The sequence below is a fragment of the Lupinus angustifolius genome, chromosome LG18 (genome assembly GCF_001865875.1).
Source record: "Lupinus angustifolius cultivar Tanjil chromosome LG18, LupAngTanjil_v1.0, whole genome shotgun sequence".
Taxonomy (NCBI): Eukaryota; Viridiplantae; Streptophyta; class Magnoliopsida; order Fabales; family Fabaceae; genus Lupinus; species Lupinus angustifolius.
Window position 1 is genome coordinate 9032791 of NC_032026.1, and position 24668 is coordinate 9057458.

A 24668-nucleotide genomic window follows, 5' to 3' on the forward strand; every position below is an offset into this window, starting at 1 on the left:
GGTTGGAGGAGGCTTATCCTTATGCCTTATAAGCCCTTATGGATGAGTGGATAGTGTTATCCTATCCTGGATAACACTATTCTCATCCTACCTTATTCTCCTCCACCTTTACACTTGAAAACCTGTTGCTCTACAAATGGGGACCATAACCCATAAAAGTAACCCCATAGTGGTTACTACTTTAGTTGCAATAATTCTGATTCAGTCCCTTCATCAAATCAGAAATTGCCTGAAGGTATCTACACTTATTATTATTTCATGACACATATGCCCTTTAGCCACCAAATTAATTACTTCAGATCATTTTAATATTTTGGCTAATTACATAATGGCCATAACACAATTATAGAATTATATTTGTGACCCATAAATTATCAGAAATTCCAACAGGAATAAGTAGTCAGTTGTGCTCTTCCTATCTGATTTGTCACCATATCAATCTGCATCAAAGTAACCAATCAACCTGTTGTTGCTTCTGTTTGAACTTGCAGGATGCAAATTCTCATAACCAATAGTTCATTTTAAGTACCTCAACAATCTTTTCATTGCACCTAAGTCACTTTGTTTAGGAGACTCCATAAACCTACTAACTCATCCAGCTCCATATGTGATGTCAGACCTTGAATGGAACACATACTTCAATGAGCCTATCATTTGCATACACAGTGTCTTATCCACTTCTTGATTTGTTTCTCCGTGGCATAACACAATTCTAGCCTCAGTAAGGATTGTTACTGGATTGCAGTTCATCATTTGAAACCTCTGCAATACATCAGAAGTATACTTCCTTTGGTACATGAAGATTCCTTGTTTAGTTCTCTGGAATTCTATGCCTAGGAAATAAGACAATTCTCCTAGATCTGTCATCTCAAATTCAGCCTGCATTCCATGCTTGAATATTCTTGAGTTCTCCACCAGTAATGAGAAGATCATCAATATATAGGCATAATATGAGAAAGTCTATTGTGTTCTTTCCCTTCATATACATAACGTGCTCATTTGTGCACTTTGTGAATCCTAGTTGCATCAAGAAAACATCTATTTTTTTGTTTCATGCTCTGGGAGCTTGCTTCAGCCCATGGAGAGCCTTACACAACTTGTACACCATTTCCTCTTTGCCTTTAGTTTCAAACCCTAGTGGTTGAGTCACAAATAATTCCTTATCAATAGGTCTAAGAAATGTTGACTTTACATCCATTTGATGGATCTCCCATCCATTGTAGTTAGCTAGACTGATCACAAGTCTCATTGTCTCAATTCTAGAAACAGGTGCAAATACTTCATCATAATCAAATCCATGCTTCTGTAAGAAACCCTTTGCTACTAATATGGCTTTGTTTGGAAACTTCACCATTTGGATTCAGCTTGGTCTTAAAAACCCATTTCATAGTTATGGTCTTCTTTCCACTTGGTAGATTTGTTAAGGTCCATGATTTGTTTCTTTCAATGTATCTCAACTCCTCTTCCATAGCTTCAATCCAGTGTGATTGTCTTAGAGCATCCTCCAAGCTTAGTGGTTCCATTTCTGCCAACAGGGCCATGTGAATAAAATCACATTCTGTTGTGATTGTGGAGTCTGAAAAAACCTCATAGTCCCTAAGCCTAGATGATGGTTGTCTCATCCTTTAAGATGTTACTGTGGTGCTTGAAGGTTAAGCCTCAACTAAGCCATCTTTACCAATTGAGTCATCTCCATCAATGTTATCACTTCACTTCACCAGGTTGCACTATAGTCTCATAAACTTGCAGCCTTGTTTTAACACAAATGTTATTTTCTTCTTGGTTCCATTTCCAGCTTTGACTTTCTTCAAACCTCAGATTTCTAAAGATCTTGAAGTTCTGGGTTAGAGGGTCAAGGACTCTGTATGCACCAGTAGTGTGATAGCCTAAGAAAATCAGCTTCTCACCCCTATCATCAAGTTTTCTCCTTCTCACATCAGGTAAATGGCTATAATAGATCGAACCAAATACCTTGAGATGGATTGCACTTGGTTTAAGGCCAAACTAGACTTCCTAAGGTGTCTTGTAGCCCAATATTTTCGTTTGACTTCTATTTATGATGTATGTTGATCTTGACATTGCCTCACCCCAAAACTTCTTTGGCAAATTCTTTGTTTTCAACATACTTCTAGCCATGTTGAGTAGAGTCATGTTTTCCCTTTCAACTGTGTCATTGTGTTGTGGTGTGTAAGGGGCTATTACCTCGTGGTAAATTCCTTCTCTGCTACAAAAATCATCAAACTCAGTAGACATGTACTCACCTTCACCATCTGATCTGAGTTGCTTCAATTTCAGCTCACTTTCCCTTTCAACTTGAGCTTTGAACTTTCTAAAATTCTCAAATACTTCACTCTTCCTTTTCAATAGATAGAAACCTTTCTTGTATGGTCATCTATGAAGTTAGGAAGTATATATTCCCTCCAATTGAGTCTACTTCAAAAGGTCCACAAACATCACTATAGACCAAATCCAAAGGCTTCTCTATCCTTGAGGGAATTTTGAGACAAATGGACTTCTTGTTTGCTTGCTAACTACGCATTTATCACACAATTTCTCATGTGACTTTATGTGTGGTAATCTTGCCACACGTCCATTCTTGCTTAATAGTTCTAAACTTCCAGAGTTTAGATGTCCATATCTTTGGTGCCAAAGCCACGAGTCCTGTTCTGCAACAGCCTTAAGACATCTTTGCTCACCAACTTGAATCTGAATTTTGAAGGTCCTATTTGATGATAGTGGTGCTTTCAATACCTTCTGATTGCCATTATTAAACACAATCAACTCACCATTTTGCATCACCATCATATATCCTTTCTCTAAAAATTAGCCAAGACTTAGTAGGTTGTTCTTCATTCTAGGCACATGTAGGACATTAGATATGTAGGACTTTCTACCATCTAGCCTTTTAATCATTACCTTTCCAACCCCTTCTGCTTAGACTGAACTATGGTCAACAAACTTCACTTTGCTCTTGGTTGATTCATCAAGTGTTTCAAACCAATCTATTCTCTCTGTCATATGGTTTGAACAACATGTGTCTAGGTACAAGTAATCAGTGCAACCATCATTTTTCTGCTCGTACTTTGTGGTAGCCATCAAGAAATAGTGATCTTCATCAACACCTATATGGTTTTCACCTTGTGCTAATCTAGTTTCATCTTCTCTACCATTTTGCCATCTATTAATCTTGCACTCATATGCAAAGTGACTATAGTTCCTACAATTGTAGCACTGCACTTTCTTCTTGTCTTGTTTCCTTCTGAATTCAGAGTTCTTGTATGAATTCTTGCTATGATCAGAACCAACAGTATTCTTCATAACATTGTTGTCTTGATTTCTTGATGAAGATCCTTGTCATTGGATCTCCATATATTGTTAAGACCCTTCTCCTCGTTTCTCTTGTTCCATTGACCAGAGAATTTGAATCTTGCTTGAAGTGTTTGATCACTTTGTCTATTTGGATTCCTCTCTTTCAGCCTCAACTCATGAGCTTCAAGAGATCCTTTCAATTCCTCAATCTTGTATTCTTCAAGATTCTTGGATTCTTCTATTGCAACTACTATGTGATCAAATTTGAAGGTGAGAGTTCTAAGCACCTTTTCAATCACAGCTTGATCCTTCATTGTCTCCCCACATGACCTCATCTGATTTGTGAGAGATATATCTTGGTCATGTATTCAGAAACTGATTCATTTTCATCTATTTGGAGAAGTTCATGTGCAAGGTCTGCAATATGACCTTCTTGATCTTTGCAGCTCCCTCATAACTCTGCTCCAATTTATCACAGGCTTGCTTTGTTGTCTCTGCACCACTTATCTTCTCAAAGTTGGCCATCAACACGCTGATGGATGAGGAACAATATTTTGCAGTCTTTCTTCTTAGCTTCCTTATAAGTTGCTCTCTAGGCATCAGTGACACTTTCACCAATTTCTTGGTAGCCATTTTGCACTACTTCATACACCTCTTGAAAACCAAACACGCCTTTCATTTGGTTTCTTCATCTGTCATAGTTCTTGTCATCAAGAACTGACAATGTCATAGCAAACTCATTGCTATTTGTCATGCTGCAAAACAAGTCTTCTCCTTCTGCTCCTCCTTCCTTTTCTTGATCTTGGATCCACACAAAATCCTCTTCACTTCCACATGTCCCTCCTTTGAATCTTGATTCACCCATAATCATATTGCTTAGCTCCTGATACCACTATTGCAAGAAAAGAAAGAAAGAAATTAATCAATTAAGAGATGGGGTAATCAATTATCCAGAGAGATGTATATATAAAGACAAATTGAATAATACTTCACGCCATTTTTATTTCAACTACAGTGTCATTTATAACAAAAATAACAATCAATTTAATCAATTATTTAAACTATTAATCGATTAACGGAACTAACTAAATAAATTATTCTCAACCGTTTTTATTTTGGTTCTGAAATATGCACCCCCGTCTAGTCAATTAATAATATTCACCAATACACTAGCCTTGCTGTTCCACCAAATATGGTAAAACAATTCATCAAAAGAAAAAGCATACTACATGATTTTCAAAGTCAAAAGTATCATTGCATTATGGTTTCCTCTTTTACTAAAGCAGATTTATCGGAGGGTAATGTGTGAGAGTGGGGACATATGCTAAAGAAAGGTAACGTTAGAAAATAAAGAGCCGAATATTAAATGAGTACTCATTAATAATATAGAAAACAAAATATATAACTAGGGTAAGAGTTTTTTATATTATCATTATTACATTTTTTATTATTTATATTTACTCATTTATTATTAACTCTTAAATAAAAGATAATACAAATAAATAAATAGTAAATAATTCATTGAATATGTATAAAATTTTATATTAATAATACATAAATAATATAATGTTATTGAAATTGATGAGTTAACTAACTTTTTGCTTGTCATCTATCATGTGGGTCTTTAAATTCACAACAAGAGATGATAAATAGTTTACTACAAATATACATGGTCTCACATATATAACTATAAGTTTATATAACGTCTAATTGGTGATAAGAGGCCAAAGAGTTATTCCCTTTTACTTTTTTTAGTTGAACCAAAAGAGTCTTCTACTGTTAGCATTGTGTCACCCATCCATAAATGAAAGGAAAAGAAAAAGCATTGGTATAGATCATTGATATTCTCACGGATCTTTCATGATTAAGGCTATAGGATTGATTTTGATACAAAGAGGTTGTTGAGGGTATATTGATGCTTGAATATATCTCCTCTATAATGATATTGGATTCACCCTGATGAATTATTAAAGTGTATCAAAGTCTCATTTCTCTATAAGGATGGATATAAATTTATTTTACAATCCAGCTCAACCTAGAGTAGCTGGTTGAGTTAATTCATAGAGTAGAGTATATTAAAATGATAAATGTGGTGAACAACTCAAACAAAATCCAATAATAACTTCAGATTTTATTTTGTGTTGAGATGGTGATCTCCTAGTAGTTGTGAAGAAATCCTACATTGAAAACAAAGACCCATGACATTATTGTTTTAATGTTGTGACAAGAAATAATGTTATGATGTGTTAGGAATTGTGAGCTCAAAGTAAGGAGAGATCTACCAAATGATTCATATATCTAAAGCCTTAAGTATTAGGTATATGAATCTTGTTACTTGTAAGTATTTTGTCTTATTCATTATTTCTTCTACCTATGTAATTCACTCAGAATTTTTAACAATGTATAATACGTTTCCTACGGATTATATCCATGATATTATACCAACAAATAATTGATTTAGTAAAATAAGTCTTATCATCTTTGAATATCATTTAAGGCCAAAGACACCAAAAAAACACAGTTCCATACTATGAAATGAGAAGATACTCTTCCTTAACATCAAACATGCATGCAGCTTGAGAGTGATAGTATCTCAGCATGTGCATATAAATTTTATAGAGTAAAAGGGATTTTTTGTCCAATCAACAAAAAATAAACACCTTTGAGACTTTTTTATGAATGATATAGGTAGTTAGTCATCAATCAATACCAGACAAACATACAAAACATCATCATTGTTTAGGTTATAATGTTATGGAAAATACACAACTTTCAACTTAAATGTGTCCGTATATAAATAAAAGTTTAACTATTAGTGTAAAATTGTAAATTTTGTATTATCATTTAAAAACTATATTTCTAAGAAAGAGAAGAAAGAACATAAGGTCTGACACAAATATATTTGCAATATTGCCAAGAAGTACACAAAATGAATATAACATATATACAAGAATATAGCAAGACATTCAATGTACGTATTGTCCTCAATTTGATGGTACATCTACTTTTTGTTACTGTTACTTCTCTCTCATATGTGAATGTGAACTTTATACTTATATTTTTTATGGTAACATCAACTTTTTCATAGGATAACATATATACCTACAAACCAAGGTTAGAAGCTGTCGGTGGAAAAGGTAAGCATCCTATGATATCAGTTGGGATATTTTTCTCATAACTAAATCTTCCATTTCCTTTTACTTTCACCTCAAAGTTCCAATAGTGGCTAGATGAAGTGTTCATTTTTGACACCAATAGCCTTACATTTTGGCAAGTACCAACTATAGCAGAGTCTCTATTCCAAACTCTTCATAGCCCACATGTACTTCTACTTGTCATTATCTTATTATCTTTTTCTGCTGGTTTTACTTGCTTTTCTTCCTCAGTCAATTTCCACCATGCTATATATATAATTAGTATTTAGAATATATATAGTGTTTGGAATATATATATACTCTCAAAAGGTTTACCATAATGAATGAGTTTGCAAAATGCTTCAAATGGTTGATATGAGTGTCAGTGAAACTTTTGATAATGGAGTATTTTCCACTTATGTTTACAGGGTAAATGGGTTGAGTGGACTTAAAAATTCATGATTCAGAATTCATGTTTGTTTGGTTTAATAGTTTTGGGCTTTTGGCCTTCTTTTTTGTTATACACTTATACATTTAAAGTAAGGTAGGAAAATGAGATTCTCCTTACTGATATATTGTACTACATAGTATGGTGTTTTCTCATTTTGTTCTTAATCTTTAATAGTGCTTGAAATCATGAACCACAAGCCATGGCATTGGAGGAAAAGATCTATGGAGAAGACAATCTTTGCAATGGACAAAGATGTTAGTCCTTCTAGAATCATTGAAGAAGAGGTACTCAAAGCTACATCTTCCTCATTCATATATGCTTTACTCATTTTTATATGCTGCTATTTGCTTTCTGATTCTGTTATGTATCATCTTGTTTTCCGATTTTCGGTAAACCAGAAACCTGTTAAGCCTCTATTCTATGCTTAGTTTTTCCAATGCGTTAATTCGTATAAATCTTCATAAACATAAAATTGAATTCCTAAGAGAAATGTTCAATCTGATCAAGATGACAGTATGCATTTTATATCAGGTACATGAACTTTCAATAGATAAGGAAACTGGTTGCGGAAGATCATCGAGAAGTCTAAACCAGAAGTCGGTAACAATCCTACTTGATTGTCATGATGAAGATGACCCTTCATCAAAACATGCCCAAAAGTCCCAACAGGAAATTAGAGGTATCTTATTGTTATATGCCCCTCCAACTTCTCCCACCATTATGGTACTTGTTTTGGGATATTTTTTCAAATGCATGTTTTCTGCCCTTCAATTCTTCTCGTTGTGGGCGATACATTTTGCTTAAGCCTGACATTGATAACTTTCAGATGAAAGTGTAGGTAAGGAGACAGCAAAACAAGAAGCAGAATCTAGTGAAGATTTATATAAAGAAGTATCAGCTGAAATTGTTACTCCTCCCACAGATACTAAACTCTGGGAACCTCTGCAGCCACTAAACTGTGTTCAAGAAGAACAAGGGCAAAGTTTGTCTGGTGCCATTTCAAACCTATCAACAGAGCGTGAGAAGATTCGCAACGAGTTCGAAGAAAAGTTGAAGGAACAAAGTAAGAAGATACATGCTTTAACTGCTGAGAATACTTGTCTAACTAATGCCTTATTAGCCAAAGAGAAATCTATTGTAGACCTGCTAAAATGTAAACAACAGTCAGATGCAGAGTTTGGTACACTTATGGCAAGGTTAGATTCCACGGAAAAGGAAAATGCTTTCCTAAGATACGAGTTTCACATGCTGGAGAAGGAACTCGAGATCCGGAAGGAGGAGATGGACTATAGCCACCGGTATGCAGATGAATCACATAAAAAGTATGTGGAGAATGCTCACAAAGCCTCAAAGTTAGAAGCTGAGTGTCAAAGGCTCCGGCTCGCGCTGCATAAAAGGCCACCTGGTCCTGCAGGTTTGGTGAATATGAAGAATGAAGTTGGAATGATGAGAAGAGAGACAGACATGAGAAGAAGAAAGTCAAATCCTGCGAGGGATTTGATTTACAAAAACAATGACATTAGAAACTCTACTGAAGTATCCGAAAAGACTATTGGCTTGATGATGAACCATTTACAAGATCTGGATGAGGAAAACAAGGCACTCAAAAGAATTTTAAACCAGAAAAACACCGAGCTAGATTCTTCAAGAGTTATGTATGTTGAAACAACTTCCAGATTATCACAGGCAGAGATTCTGCTTAGAAAGCTCTTTGAAAATCAGAAGTCCATGGAGCTAGAAAGGTGTTATCCCAATACCACATCAACTGAACTTCCCTTAATATCAAATTTTGACCTTGTTGGTGATGATGCAACTATCTCTTCCGGATCCTGGTTGAATGCTGCTAATTCAGAACTTAAACATTTAAGAGCTTCAGAAGGTACAAATCATAAGAACAATAAAGCCATTGAAGTTCCAGACATGAGTTTGATGGATGATTTTGTTGAGATGGAGAAACGAGCTATAGTTTATGTTGATCGACCTAAAAGAGAATACTGCTCAGATGTAAGTGGGAGGGAGCTAGTTCCAGTTGAACAAGATCTTGGCTTCAGTGAAAGGAAACAAGAGATGCAATTCAAATATACAACAGCTGAAAACTCATTTGACTGGCTTCAGGTTGTTTTGAATGCGATTTTGGAGGAGAAACGCATATCGAAACGAAGCCACGATGAACTGTTTGAAGACATAAAAATTGCTCTGGGTTACATAAATTATCCAACTGCCTCTAAAACTGTTAAACACCAAAACTCAAGGCATCCTGGAGAAACTGATTCATGTTCTGTCGACAGTTTCAGTGGTGTTGCCGAACTAAAAGGCAACCAACATTTCGATTCTAGTTTGAGAAAGTCAGTCCATAAAATTATCAAGCTTATTGAAGGAATTGCTCCCAAGTCATTTATATGCAACAATTATCCAGATTGTTTGGAAGAGAACCAGCATTCCAATACATCTCAATCACTAGCATCCAAAGAATATTTTGTGCATGTTTTCCAATGGAAGCTTTCAGACTTGAACCCTCTTCTGCATCAACTTGTTCACACCTGCAAGGATTTATTAACAGGGAGAGCTGATTACGAAAATTTTATCGAGGAAGTGGCATTTTCTTTGGATTGGAGCATTAATAACTGTGCCACCTCTACAAATTCTACGATTGCAAGGGAAAAGATCAAGAAGCATTTTAGCTGTCATCTGTCGCAAAGTGAAAATGAAAATCAAATAGATTTTGATGATAAACAATATTTTCATTCACCCCAAGTTGCTTATCCGGAGGATCAGTGTATGGTCTTCAACACAGAGAATAATCAATACGATCTCCGTGAAGAAAATATAATTTTGAAAGAAGATCTGAGGAACACAAAGTCTGCAAAGGAAGACTTGGAAGCAAAGCTGCTATTAGTAACCGATGAGAGACAGAACTTGACAAAACAATTTCAAGAAGCACAAAACAGCATCAAAGGTTTAGAATCAGAAATAGAGATACTGGAAGAATCCAAGAGAATAATTGAAGATCAGATTGAGAAACAAAAGCTGATAAATGAAGACCTTGATACACAGCTTACAATAGCTCACGCCAAGTTAAACGGCATCTTTCAAAAAGTTTCCTCCTTAGAAGTTGAATTAGATGATAAAAAGAATTCCTGTGAGGAATTAGAGGCAACATGTCTTGAGCTTCAACTGCAGCTGGAAAGGTAATGACTTCTATTTTTCTTTTTGTTTGGTTTCTAGTCTTTTGTAATTCTCTTTTTCTATGCTGGTTAATGAATATGATTTTGAGAACCTGATCTTTTTTAACAGCATTGTGAAGAAGGATTCTCCAGCATATGGCAGACATGAAGTGGAAAAAATATATCAAACTGTAAGTAGTTTACAACTTGTTAAGTTCAAGATATATAGTTCCAAAACTGGTATCATAAACTCTGGTAATAGTAACTAAATTTCTGTATGTTTCCAACAGCATATCAAAATTATTGAGATTATCATTTTTTCCTCATGAAGTAAATCCTTATTTTAGTTAATAATCCGAACGAAAAAAACTCAGGGATGGGAGATAACATCAGCTTCATCGAAGTTGGCAGAGTACCAAGAAACCATCATAAACCTTGGAAAACAACTCAAGGCACTTGCTTCATCTAGTGAAACAGTACTTCTTGACAGGGTTGTCTCTACAACAAGTACTGTGGCCATGGCCAATCCAACACAGAAGAACAACTTGCTCAAGCGATGCTCCCTACTCAATCACATGCAAGCTGAGGATGATGCTAAAGCCGGAGGAAGTCATGAGTCTGTCGAAAATGAAGAAACTAAAAGTACTAACGGTTCACAGAAGCCGCTTCTTCAGTCTGAAAACGATAGCGCAATGCAAACTCCTAAAATCATGGTTAATGCTCCAGGAACAGGTCTAAGTTCAGACCAAAATGATAGAAGCAATGCTGCAGGATCTTTAGCGATTGTATCGAGTAAAAAACAAGGAAGCTTTGGTTTTCTCAGGAAACTGCTCTTAAGAAGAAAGAAAAGGAAGGGCAAGCCAAAGCATGACTAAGAATTTAGAGAGACGGTTAAATTCTGCAGCTTGTTCTATCCACACTATTATGTTTGAAGTCAGTGATTGATAGATCATGGGGGTAACATGCTTTTATCTTTAATTTGTTGGCAATGGCTTCTTTGATTGTTGGAGATTATTGAAGTTGGAGTTGAGGCTTGAGTGAGAAATTTGTTGTTGTAAATATTGCTGATGTACATATATATACGTTGGTTTATTCGTATTTGAGATTGAATGGTGCTGATATATATGGAATTGATTTTGCTTGCATTTGTGTTTTGACTGTTTTTCAAAGTTAGATGTCAAATACTGCACAATACAAAATCATTAATGATTTGTGCATGCAAAGAGCTTAACTTCTCAAATACTTGTTAAAGGAACACCATAGTCTAAATATAGTTTGTCGAGAATGTTCCGTATCTTTCAAAAATATTTGTATTGTACACATCAAAAGGGAATAATGATAACACTTTGAAAAGAAAACCAAAATTAAGGTACTTCTTAAATATCCATCTCAATCTACAGTGAGATCATTTTCTAGAATAATTTAAATAGATGTGCTTAACTCGTGAAGTAGTGGGATGTTGCTTTGGTGTCAAATCCTTATAATTTGATTAGTTCAAAATTAAGATATTCATATACTAACTTTCTTATTAATTTCTTTAGACAGGTGATTATGGACATTGGAGAGAGCTTAATCTCATACGGTGACTCTGGGATATCACGGGGGAACGTTAAAACGTATCTCATTCGGTAAAAAATAAGAATATCATGATGCCAGCAGAGCAGGTTTGCATAAGTGTAGGCTACATTGCAAAAAACTATGCCGTGGGAGCAGCATAACTTCTTGGAAAGAAATATTCCTCATTGACCAAGTTTATCTGTCTCTCCCCTTGCATGTTTTTTCATCAAGGACACAATTTTTTCTTTCCACGAATCTATGATTGATACACTTTGGACATGCTCTAAATTGGTCAAAGAGCATCTTCAAGCAAAGTTGATGATCTCGTTAAGTTTGCTCTTTCCTGCACCATACCCATGAGGCTGGATTCTCGGCGAGTTCGTCCAAGTTGGTTCGAATGATCAAAATGACATTTATCTGACCCAACTAAATTTGTTTGATTCAGTTCTAGTTTCCCACAAATACATATCCAAATTCCAGCACTACATGTGGGGGATGAGGAAAGAGACAATGAAATATATTTGAAATTTCCTCCCCGTTTTAGCATTCAGCATTCCAGAATAGGCTTGTCTGCCAATGACAAGTATCAATGCAAATAGTTCATATGAACACTTAAGTATTTGTTGATCTTGTGACAAGCTATCCTAACTAGTATCCAGATACTTTCACTCATTGAATACAGGCATTTAACTTTCTTTATAAGCAAGGGGTGGCGAAATTATTCAACACATAGCTGGAAGATCCGTTGTTTATCTCATTCTATGTTTAGTTCCTTTCAGAATATTATCAAATCAACCACTATCATCTATAGTATCACACTAATCTCCTCACTCTACTCTCCACTTTAAATGACTGGTTCTGAGCAGTGTGAATACATGCTCTCCCACTAATAACTAAAATTTGGGTACATAAAAAAAGCAAGGTGTGTTATGGATGAGGAAATTTCCGGCTGGGGTTTCCAGAAAGCAGGCACAGTTTAACAATGTTATACCCTCATCAGGTATACACATGTTGTTAACAGTCTACATACAAGAGAAAAGGCCATATAATTTGTACCTCAAACAAAAACTATCTTATGAACCCAGTATTCCTACCTCAGACATTTCTAACATCGTGTGTGGTGGATTAGTATAGATTAATTAGTTGACCAGGTATAAGTACATATTCTCCTACCTTGACTTTTAAGGGAAGACATGGATCTCAGAAACCCCTACCACATCCTGGCTTAAACCAATCTTATATAATGATTATTTAAAAAGGCAATCTTCTAACTTCAACGTACTTATATACATAATGACTAAACACTAACAGAGATAAAACACTTAAGAACTTAGAATTGAGACCACTATTCATAGCCCAGCAATCCCAGTCAGCTTGTAAGATGGACTTAATACGACTACAGTAGAAGACAAAGAGAACTATAAAACAAGAGAGTTTGATATATTTGAACAAAACCAACAGGAACGAGCAATATATAGCTTAATTCCATAAGTTTTAAAATCTCACTTAATTGCATAAAACTCATGCACATTGAACAGCGGCATTAGCAGAATAAAAGATGCAGAATTTAAGTTAAAGATAGCATCCATTTATATAATTCCTGCAAAATTGTAAACATACCTAAATAAAACAGGTTCGATTAAATTATGAAAGCATCCATAATTAAAACAGGTAAAACAACAATGCCAAAATCACGAACCGAAAACGAAAACACCAAATCGCCAAAAAACACATTCTGTTTCGTTCTTCAACGGTAAGATTTCTGGAACCTAGCACGAGCACCACGACCACCAAACTTCTTAGGCTCACAACGCCTTGGATCAGCAACAAGCAAAGTACGATCATACCTCACAAGAATATCCTTAATCTCCTTCTTGCTCTGTTCATCAACGTACTTCTGGTAAAACGCAACTAGTGCTTTCGCTATGCTCTGTCTTATGGCGTAGATCTGAGAAGTGTGACCACCTCCCTTAACGCGAATCCTCATGTCCACTCCTGCGAACCGGGATTTCCCTAATAGGAGGATTGGTTCGAAAGCCTTGAACCGGAGGATTTCCGGTTCAACTAGCTCGATTGGGCTGCCGTTGATCTTGATAAGGCCGCGGCCGCGCTTGCAGTAGGTGACGGCGACGGCGGTTTTCTTGCGGCCGAAGCATTGGACTTGTTCGAGTGCTGGTGGTTGCGCCATTGTTGTGTTCTCTGAAAACCCTAATTTTGTGTGCGGAAGGTGGTTGAGTTTCGTGAGGGAAGTTATATATGGAGGATTAGGGTTTTTGGAGTTTCTATAATGGCCTTATTTAATGATCATAATTACAGAATTGCCATTGTCGTTTTGTCCAAACTATAATAACGGGTCCAGCCCAGAACAAAATGAATTTGGATCTAATCTTTTGCTTAAGACAGAGCATAGCGAAAGAGCATAAGTTCGCATCTAATCTAAAAAATAAATAAATAAATTGGTGACCAAAAATTAATAAATAAATCAAATGGATAATAAAATAAATAAGTCAGATAGAAGATGATCCATTGGATGAGAGAAGGGCACATGCCAAAATGGATATCGGAGAACAAATCTATCATGTAAACAAGACAACATTAATAACAGTTAATCGATTAATTGTATAGTTAATTGATTAATTGGGTAAGTGCTCAAATGAAGCATTTGTTGAACAATTATTGTAATTAGCATATTTTACATGTTTTACACATTTAATACATGTTGAATTGTTTTACTACATGTGTTTATTAGTTTATTAGTTAGTTGATTAAGTAAGTTTGTTACCTATTCATGTACTATAAATAAAAAATTTCATGTACTACAATAATAAGATCATCATAATATTCATTTTACGCTTTCACATTATTTTCGCAATATGGTATCAGAGTATTTTCTAAAATTATTATCCTTTTCTTCCAAGATTCAACAAAAGAATCATCATCAACAACTCAACATGAAATAGAAAAGTTTGTAAAGATAAATGATGTTTCTAGAAGAAAGGCAAGAAGGAGCAACTAAGTTACTCTGAATCTTTCAACTAATTACTGTGAAGAATAAAATCATTCACACCCATCTGCATATTCCACAACCTCAATGGTAAGATATACCAACAAAGAAGAAAGGAAAGGAAACAATGCAAATCGCCATGCATATGCGGCTTGTAGGCATCAAAAGAAAAAGTGCAAGAAAGATTGTGTTCTTGCTCCTTATTTTCCTACATAAAAGATCAAACAATACTTCGCAGTGCACAAGGTTTTTGGATTCAACATCATGACCAAGATGCTTAGCAATCTTGTTGAGCAAGAAAGAAATGAAGCAATTGAATCTTTCCAAAGTAGCTTCAACCTTCTTTTGGAGTGTTCTTTCTCGTGCTACAGTTATGGATATTGATGAGGAGTGCTCAATTGTTCTCGAGTTGTCTAAAAATGATCATTTCTTTGATAAAAAGAAGAAATTACTATAAAGTAAGAGTTTTAGTCCCAAGGAACAAATATATCTCAACAGCTCCATAAAGCCTGGTTGGATGAGTGCTATTGTAAAGGTGTTACTTCAGATTGCACGAATCATACAGTTAGACGAATGGGAACTTTATTTTGCTGAAGACAGTGCATGCACATCAGAGGAGTAACCTATTAGTGTCATGCAAGATTGTGATCATGCTTTGAAGATTGTTCTAAACCATTTTCAAGACACTATCTGTAAAGGGAAGATTAAAATGCTTTCAAGAAAATGTATGAAATTTACGTCAAGAAAATGAATATTATGATGATGAGCAACTATGGAAGCTTCAACAATGTAAAACCATGAAAAAATCATGAGAATGTGGTCAAGAGTTCTGACGAGGAAAATAATCGTAAGTGATTAAGAAAATCCAATCATAACGGGATCGAGATTCTGATCCATCACATTATTATCGAATCAAATTATCAAGCTGAAGTCATTAACATTTTCCTCCAGCTTGAGAGGGACAATTGGAGAACAAAGCTACCATGGAAACAAGACAACAATAATAACAGTTAATCGATTAACTGGATAAGTGTTAATCGCTTAACTGGTTAGAAAATCAAGTGAAGCATTGATTGAACAATTATTGTAATTAGCACATTTTACACATTTAACACACGTTAGAATTGTTTTACAACGTGTGTTTATTAGTTTGTTAGGTAGTTAATTATGTAAGTTTGTTACCTATTCATATATTATAAATAAGGTTTTTCATGTATTGATCAATAACGAGAAATCATCATAATATTTATTTTATGCTTTCACATTATTTTCGCAATAACGAAGACTATATTTTCGAAAACATCCAATACAAAAAATATATTATTTTCACCATTTCTTAAAAGAGTAGAACATTATTGTGGTCTTTACAATTGATACAATCATATTATTTAGTCCTCAAAACTATAAACAACTCAATTTAATCATTGCTTTTGATCATCATCATTCAAATTGGTTTCTAATGATAAAGTTAACCTTAATGAATTGTGAGTTGCGTCATGTTAAGTATCAACGTTGCGCCTACATGGAGGAAAAGTTGGAGTTAATGAGCTAAACCGTTTAATATCAATTTAGTATAAATTTATGGAATCAAATTGACTGGTTGAGCCAAATTTCAAGGACTAAAATTAACAATCAAATTAGTTTTTCTCGGACCTAGGCACTAGGTACCAAACTATCACCTTAAAAGGAGCCCTGTTTGCCCATCAAATCTAATGGAAGATGTGGACAATCAACCAGCCTAGTGTTAAAAAATGTAAGTTCATATAACATATAAGGGAGCCCATTTTGGCTTTTGTGGGCACATGCCAAACAGTCTGGGCAGCCTGTTTTAGCATCACTGGTTATGAGTTGCAGTGACTTGATTTTCAATTTTTACCACTATAGTGCTTTCGCTATGCTCTGTCTTATGGCGTAGATCTGAGAAGTGTGACCACCTCCCTTAACGCGAATCCTCATGTCCACTCCTGCGAACCGGGATTTCCCTAATAGGAGGATTGGTTCGAAAGCCTTGAACCGGAGGATTTCCGGTTCAACTAGCTCGATTGGGCTGCCGTTGATCTTGATAAGGCCGCGGCCGCGCTTGCAGTAGGTGACGGCGACGGCGGTTTTCTTGCGGCCGAAGCATTGGACTTGTTCGAGTGCTGGTGGTTGCGCCATTGTTGTGTTCTCTGAAAACCCTAATTTTGTGTGCGGAAGGTGGTTGAGTTTCGTGAGGGAAGTTATATATGGAGGATTAGGGTTTTTGGAGTTTCTATAATGGCCTTATTTAATGATCATAATTACAGAATTGCCATTGTCGTTTTGTCCAAACTATAATAACGGGTCCAGCCCAGAACAAAATGAATTTGGATCTAATCTTTTGCTTAAGACAGAGCATAGCGAAAGAGCATAAGTTCGCATCTAATCTAAAAAATAAATAAATAAATTGGTGACCAAAAATTAATAAATAAATCAAATGGATAATAAAATAAATAAGTCAGATAGAAGATGATCCATTGGATGAGAGAAGGGCACATGCCAAAATGGATATCGGAGAACAAATCTATCATGTAAACAAGACAACATTAATAACAGTTAATCGATTAATTGTATAGTTAATTGATTAATTGGGTAAGTGCTCAAATGAAGCATTTGTTGAACAATTATTGTAATTAGCATATTTTACATGTTTTACACATTTAATACATGTTGAATTGTTTTACTACATGTGTTTATTAGTTTATTAGTTAGTTGATTAAGTAAGTTTGTTACCTATTCATGTACTATAAATAAAAAATTTCATGTACTACAATAATAAGATCATCATAATATTCATTTTACGCTTTCACATTATTTTCGCAATATGGTATCAGAGTATTTTCTAAAATTATTATCCTTTTCTTCCAAGATTCAACAAAAGAATCATCATCAACAACTCAACATGAAATAGAAAAGTTTGTAAAGATAAATGATGTTTCTAGAAGAAAGGCAAGAAGGAGCAACTAAGTTACTCTGAATCTTTCAACTAATTACTGTGAAGAATAAAATCATTCACACCCATCTGCATATTCCACAACCTCAATGGTAAGATATACCAACAAAGAAGAAAGGAAAGGAAACAATGCAAATCGCCATGCATATGCGGCTTGTAGGCATCAAAAGAAAAAGTGCAAGAAAGATTGTGTTCTTGCTCCTTATTTTCCTACATAAAAGATCAAACAATACTTCGCAGTGCACAAGGTTTTTGGATTCAACATCATGACCAAGATGCTTAGCAATCTTGTTGAGCAAGAAAGAAATGAAGCAATTGAATCTTTCCAAAGTAGCTTCAACCTTCTTTTGGAGTGTTCTTTCTCGTGCTACAGTTATGGATATTGATGAGGAGTGCTCAATTGTTCTCGAGTTGTCTAAAAATGATCATTTCTTTGATAAAAAGAAGAAATTACTATAAAGTAAGAGTTTTAGTCCCAAGGAACAAATATATCTCAACAGCTCCATAAAGCCTGGTTGGATGAGTGCTATTGTAAAGGTGTTACTTCAGATTGCACGAATCATACAGTTAGACGAATGGGAACTTTATTTTGCTGAAGACAGTGCATGCACATCAGAGGAGTAACCTATTAGTGTCATGCAAGATTGTGATCATGCTTTGAAGATTGTTCTAAACCATTTTCAAGACACTATCTGTAAAGGGAAGATTAAAATGCTTTCAAGAAAATGTATGAAATTTACGTCAAGAAAATGAATATTATGATGATGAGCAACTATGGAAGCTTCAACAATGTAAAACCATGAAAAAATCATGAGAATGTGGTCAAGAGTTCTGACGAGGAAAATAATCGTAAGTGATTAAGAAAATCCAATCATAACGGGATCGAGATTCTGATCCATCACATTATTATCGAATCAAATTATCAAGCTGAAGTCATTAACATTTTCCTCCAGCTTGAGAGGGACAATTGGAGAACAAAGCTACCATGGAAACAAGACAACAATAATAACAGTTAATCGATTAACTGGATAAGTGTTAATCGCTTAACTGGTTAGAAAATCAAGTGAAGCATTGATTGAACAATTATTGTAATTAGCACATTTTACACATTTAACACACGTTAGAATTGTTTTACAACGTGTGTTTATTAGTTTGTTAGGTAGTTAATTATGTAAGTTTGTTACCTATTCATATATTATAAATAAGGTTTTTCATGTATTGATCAATAACGAGAAATCATCATAATATTTATTTTATGCTTTCACATTATTTTCGCAATAACGAAGACTATATTTTCGAAAACATCCAATACAAAAAATATATTATTTTCACCATTTCTTAAAAGAGTAGAACATTATTGTGGTCTTTACAATTGATACAATCATATTATTTAGTCCTCAAAACTATAAACAACTCAATTTAATCATTGCTTTTGATCATCATCATTCAAATTGGTTTCTAATGATAAAGTTAACCTTAATGAATTGTGAGTTGCGTCATGTTAAGTATCAACGTTGCGCCTACATGGAGGAAAAGTTGGAGTTAATGAGCTAAACCGTTTAATATCAATTTAGTATAAATTTATGGAATCAAATTGACTGGTTGAGCCAAATTTCAAGGACTAAAATTAACAATCAAATTAGTTTTTCTCGGACCTAGGCACTAGGTACCAAACTATCACCTTAAAAGGAGCCCTGTTTGCCCATCAAATCTAATGGAAGATGTGGACAATCAACCAGCCTAGTGTTAAAAAATGTAAGTTCATATAACATATAAGGGAGCCCATTTTGGCTTTTGTGGGCACATGCCAAACAGTCTGGGCAGCCTGTTTTAGCATCACTGGTTATGAGTTGCAGTGACTTGATTTTCAATTTTTACCACTAGAAACTATATGGTTGCAAAACTTGTCCTTGCAATTCTAGCTTATCATTTATATTTTCTTCACTCTTTTATTAGGAGTTTAGGACTATATCATATGTAAAACATTACAGTGGGGCACATACTATGCGTATACTTGCAAAACACATCCAAAACTAAGGTTAAAGGATGAAATTTACAAGTTATTTTTAAAGTAGCTATCATTATAGGATCCTTTTCTATGACCTTATTATGTGTTTATATAACAGTCTTATTTATTTTTTTATTTTTATGAAAGTGCATAATAGTCTTGACTTTATCATACATTTCCTCTTTCCCTGAATCATTTCATCTGACCACTTTCTTAAGCTATCATAATTCATAGGTCTTTCAAATTAGTGAAATCTATGTGAAGGAAAGTAGGAATATACAGAGCACCATCTACTTTCACAGACTAAATCCCACTGCATAAATTTTGTTAATACCATCCATGATTTAAAACAGGAAGGAGTCAAGACAGAACCCTACATCAAAATGAGTTTGCTCTCTCCAAGAACAAGACAAATTAATAAAACTAGCCACAAGAAAATGTACCTAAATATCAGAAGATGAAATCAGCCCAAGATAATCCCCTTCCAAACTAACTAATGCCTGAAATTCCCTTTCTGCCTCCATCCACTTTGTACCAATCACGACAAAACGAACCCTGACATCTTTTCCAACTTTTGACATTTTCTCGTTCATGAAGCATGGGTTTTCACCAGGAACATAATGGTAACCAGGCATTTTCAGATTTGAAAGATAGACATTCTCTATTGGACCACATCTCATGAAAACACCATGCTTCAGAACTTTGTGGACAACCCCCTCTAATATCTCACCTTTCAAAATCTTGAAGGTAATAGCATTGAAAACAACAGGGAAGAGCACATCCCCAGTATGAAGTCTTACCTTTCCTTCTCCTATTGTCTCCAGCGTGGTCACTGCAAGATAGTAACCGAGATCTTTGGTTGCCTTCTTTATGGCAAAATCACTCAGGAGGCGGACGACGATTGACCGTTGAAGCATTAGACTTTCTGGCTGCAAGTTTTCTGCAGCAATAATGACATTCCAGGGCAGCTGGACTTTCAGAAACATTGTTATTTCTTCTTCCTGGTAATTTCTTCTTCCTGGTAATTTCTTCTGCTATAGCATGAAAAGGTATTACAATGTTAGCATATATACTTTTGATCCCATTTCATTCAATGGCAGAAGTATACTTCAAATTAAATGTTTACAGTAAATGCTACTAATTAAACTGATGAATATCAAAATTGATTTTGCTCCTAGGAGACTAGTCACTAGTGTCCCCAAAATCACTACTTTGATAGGCGATCATATAATTATGGCATTACAAACCATTCGAACACTATACGTGTAAGCTTGTTTAGTACAAAACTTTTCAAACAAGATGCAAAAGACACCAACATCCCCACTCTCTACTTACCACCTAAAAACGTGAATAGATGCAAAAAATTCTACTTAATGCTCTTTGAAGTTTGAGCTATGAATCTATCATACAACTTTAAAGCACAAAATCACATTTAATATAGTACACAACAGATGTTCCAAAACTGTTAACTTGTAACTACAGAATACAGTGGTGGTAAGGCAGCTCTTTGAATACTGTAGGTACTCTGAAGACCAAAAGTGAAATTTGTAGATCCACGAAGGAACAACAAAAGCGAAATTCGCAGATCCATGAAGCAACACCAAAAGCGAAGGCAGCTCTCTGGATACTGCAGGTATTCTAAAGACCTAGAACACTCTCCCTTAATTCCTTTTCCTTTCCCATACCAATCATACCTCTCACCCTGTCCCCGTATCCCATTTATAACCTACACTCTAACTAGAAACTAACCTAAATAACAGTTACAAAATGCCATTTTTATTTTATTATTTACGTTACTCCAATTTATATCACAAGAGTATCCAATGAAATGAATGGAAAAATTCATTAAAAAACATGTGATACGACAAGAACCTTGAACACACACCACAAAGTCTAGCAATTGTGGTTAGACAGTTCATATAAAATCCACACCCGAATCACATACTTAGAGTTTGGGAGTCGGGTCCTCTAACTTGCAATTTGATCCTAACATTCTTCCACTTTCCGCAGAACATACCTTTGACTAGTCTCGGGTGAACAATGCAATGCCAGAATCACCACTCACGTTGCCCGTTTTGTGGCCAAGAGAAATGGTGTAAAGCTCTGATACCAATTGATGGGGGACTCAAGTCCCATATGTTACAATTTGATCCTAAACACCAAATTGAGCTAGACATGGAGATAGTCCAGGATCTCTTCTTATTTGACCAAGGTGAAGTAGATGCAGATTGTGAAGGTGGTTGTGCTTGTGCTGTTATTATGGATTCAGGACCAACACGGACTTTACGTAAAATTTCAAATTAGCTTCCTAAAGGGCCAAACATGCGGTACTAAGTTCCTAGACAATGCAGATGATTTCAAGCTGATTCATGTAGCTTGCATTCCACCAATTTCGGATGAGTTATAGGAGATCGTTGCTGCATATTGTAAGTAGTGTAGAGCGGAAACTAGTAGTACCAAAACAGGCTCAAGAGAATGGAGATCTCAACTGTGAACTATCAGCTGTGAGTGCCTCACAAATTTCCATTTTTTTAAATCATAAAACCCACACTCAGAATTGAAGTCACAGAAGAATACCATGGAATTCCAAACCCATGAACTACCCTTTTGGATAAACCACTTAAGAACCTCATATACAGAAAACTGCAAAGAACTAATCTCATATATTCATCTAGCACAACCTATACTTGTTTATTTAATAACATAAAAAATACCATTAAGCATGGTAAAACTGAATGTGTATAATACTATAATCACAATATCAGCTTTAAAAATGTAAAATAAAATATGTAAAATAAAATATATAAAATAAAAAATACAACAAAAACACACACACCCTCGTAGACCCGAGAATACATGAAATGAGAAGGATCGAATAATATTGAACGGGAAAAAACGATATCTTACCACAATGTGGAGCTAATTCAGAGAGAAAAGAGAGCGCTGCAAGGAAGTGCAAAATAGGGGTGAAAATTCACAATGGCAGCGAACGAAAAACCTCAATCGTGAATGAGAAGAAGTACACTGTTGCAACTTGCTACTTCAATCTCCACTAGTCGTGGATGAGGTTTGTCACAGAAACAATTGGCCGGTTGGGATTTTTGGTTTGTCAATCGTAGTAAAAGTTGGGGTTTAGGGTTTCCGGTTCATCAATCCGGTTTGACTCAGTATTTTAAGCAAACCAATTTTCTTTTACCGATGAACTGAACCATTTAGATAGTTAATCTAGAAGATGCTTTTTAAACATTCAAAATTAATATTATATATAACATTATATTTTTGGATTCCAATCCAACGGTGAATAATTAAGATAAAAGTGTACTTTTTTGGTACATCAAAAATTGTACTTTGATCTAAATTGAACATTCCTTCCTTTTCATATAGATTAAATTTATGAGAAACACATAAGACATGTGTAGTTAAAACCAAAGTGGAGTACAGCTCCTCTTGGAAATCTAGTACTAGAATATGAAGAATAAAATAATAATTTTATTTATTATTTTTTATTTGAAAATTTTAAAATTATATTAAAAATACATATTGTAATCCAAGTCTAAGTAAGTAATGTTGTAATTAGAGAAGGAAAGGTAATTTGTCATTATTAGAAATTAGTTTTGAATTTCTGTTATTAGTTGAACAAACCTTACTATGAATAGGTTGTGTATGATTAGGCAATAAATAAATATACACACTGCATTTTGTTAACTTCTTCCTTCTTCTTGTTTACTTACTTATTCTTCTATTCATTTCCTTTCTTCTCTTCGAAAGTCCCAACAAATTTGGTATCAGGAGCTTGAAAATCCAAGGACCTGTGGGTGCGTGTGTGAAGGATCAACAAAAATGAGTTTGTTGAAGCAAAAGTTGAGCAAAAGGGGCATTCAAATTCACCGAGAGTGAATCACGATAAGAAAGGGTGGCATAGCATTTGAAAGATCAAGAAATGGTAGGAAATGACACAAACCTCCAATCAATGGGACTCCCAATTCTCACAGAGAAGAACTGGGATCGATGGAGGACTCAAATGAGAGTCTTGTTCTACTTTCAAGAAGCCAGTGAGGTTGTTGAAGATGGATTTCCTGCGTTGGGCCTTGATGCAACATAAAGCCAAAGAACTATGCACAAAGAGGCCAAGAAGAAGGACAACAAAGCTCCATTCCTAATCCATCAATGTGTGGATGATGTTCACTTTGAGAAAATCCAAGGTTCTACCACTTCCAAAGGAGCCTGACATATCTTGATTCGAAGCCATGACGGTGGAGACAAGATTAAAAATGTGAAATTGCAAACCCTTAGGAGGCAATATGAGCTACTACATATGGAAGAGTGTGATAAGGTTGGTGAATACTTCACCAGGATACTAACCATAACCAATCAGATGAAAGGTTATGGAGAATCCATCACAGATCTCATGGTGATTGAGAAGATCATAGGTCTCTGCCCCAAAAGTTTGATTTCATTGTGGTTGCAATAGAGGAGTCAAAGGACATCACAATGATGAAGATAGAAGAGCTTCAAAGCTCACTTGAAGCTCATGAGATGAGGCTACTTGACAGAGGCTCTGGTAAGAAGACAGAACAAGCCTTAAAAGCAACCTACTCTAAAGATAAAGACAAGAAGTGGAGATGAAAAAATGATCATAACAAAAGATGGGTTGAAAATGCTGAAAGAAGCAAAACCAGTCAAGATTGAGCAAAATCTTCTGATAGAAGAGGAAAGCCAAGAACAATAAACCAAAATAAAAAAGATTTGATAAAAGGAAGGTTGAGTGCTTCAATTACCACAAACTAAGCCATTACTCTTATGAATGTCCTAATGAAAAGGAAAAACAAACAAAGAATCAAGAAGAAGCTTATGTTGTGTAAGGAGATTCAAATTCGGAACCATTGAATCTAATGGTAACCACATCTGCAGAAAGCTCACACATTAAGTCATGGTATTTGGACTCGGGATGCTCCAATCATATGACAAGGCACAAAGAGTGGCTAACTGAATTTGATCCTTCAAAGAAAAGCAAAGTGAAGTTTGCAGATGATAGCTCACTAGAAGTAGAGGGAGCTGGGAATGTGGTGA

At 35.1% G+C, this 24668-nt stretch overlaps 4 protein-coding genes across 18 annotated transcripts; 1 reads left to right on the forward strand and 3 right to left on the reverse strand.

Moving 5' to 3' along the window:
* Window positions 6452-11203, forward strand: LOC109333251 (filament-like plant protein 7). 6 transcript variants are annotated; one of them, XM_019568636.1, is made up of 7 exons: window positions 6452-6631; window positions 7069-7178; window positions 7426-7573; window positions 7721-10082; window positions 10189-10249; window positions 10433-10709; window positions 10785-11203. In XM_019568636.1, exons 2-7 carry the CDS (start codon window positions 7080-7082, stop codon window positions 10931-10933), a joined length of 3096 nt encoding a protein of 1031 aa, XP_019424181.1. In that variant the 5' UTR covers window positions 6452-6631; window positions 7069-7079; the 3' UTR covers window positions 10934-11203. The 6 variants fall into 6 exon arrangements, with proteins under 6 accessions (XP_019424181.1, XP_019424178.1, XP_019424179.1 ...); XM_019568633.1 differs by having other exon boundaries at window positions 6454-6631; window positions 7721-9655; window positions 9695-10082; window positions 10433-11203; XM_019568634.1 differs by having other exon boundaries at window positions 6454-6631; window positions 7721-8709; window positions 8779-10082; window positions 10433-11203.
* LOC109333331 (40S ribosomal protein S16-like) lies at window positions 13185-13850 on the reverse strand. Its single transcript, XM_019568768.1, has one exon. The coding sequence runs from the start codon at window positions 13801-13803 to the stop codon at window positions 13363-13365; it is 441 nt and encodes a 146-aa protein (XP_019424313.1). The 5' UTR covers window positions 13804-13850; the 3' UTR covers window positions 13185-13362.
* Window positions 16498-16825, reverse strand: LOC109332521 (40S ribosomal protein S16-like). Its single transcript, XM_019567506.1, has one exon. The coding sequence runs from the start codon at window positions 16774-16776 to the stop codon at window positions 16498-16500; it is 279 nt and encodes a 92-aa protein (XP_019423051.1). The 5' UTR covers window positions 16777-16825.
* Window positions 19868-22806, reverse strand: LOC109333473 (DNA-directed RNA polymerase V subunit 7-like). 10 transcript variants are annotated; one of them, XM_019568971.1, is made up of 2 exons: window positions 22597-22762; window positions 19868-20612 (listed from the first exon to the last, which is right to left on the reverse strand). In XM_019568971.1, exon 2 carries the CDS (start codon window positions 20582-20584, stop codon window positions 20042-20044), a length of 543 nt encoding a protein of 180 aa, XP_019424516.1. In that variant the 5' UTR covers window positions 20585-20612; window positions 22597-22762; the 3' UTR covers window positions 19868-20041. The 10 variants fall into 10 exon arrangements, 8 of the variants coding, with proteins under 8 accessions (XP_019424516.1, XP_019424517.1, XP_019424519.1 ...); XM_019568972.1 differs by having other exon boundaries at window positions 19868-20615; XM_019568974.1 differs by having other exon boundaries at window positions 19868-20632.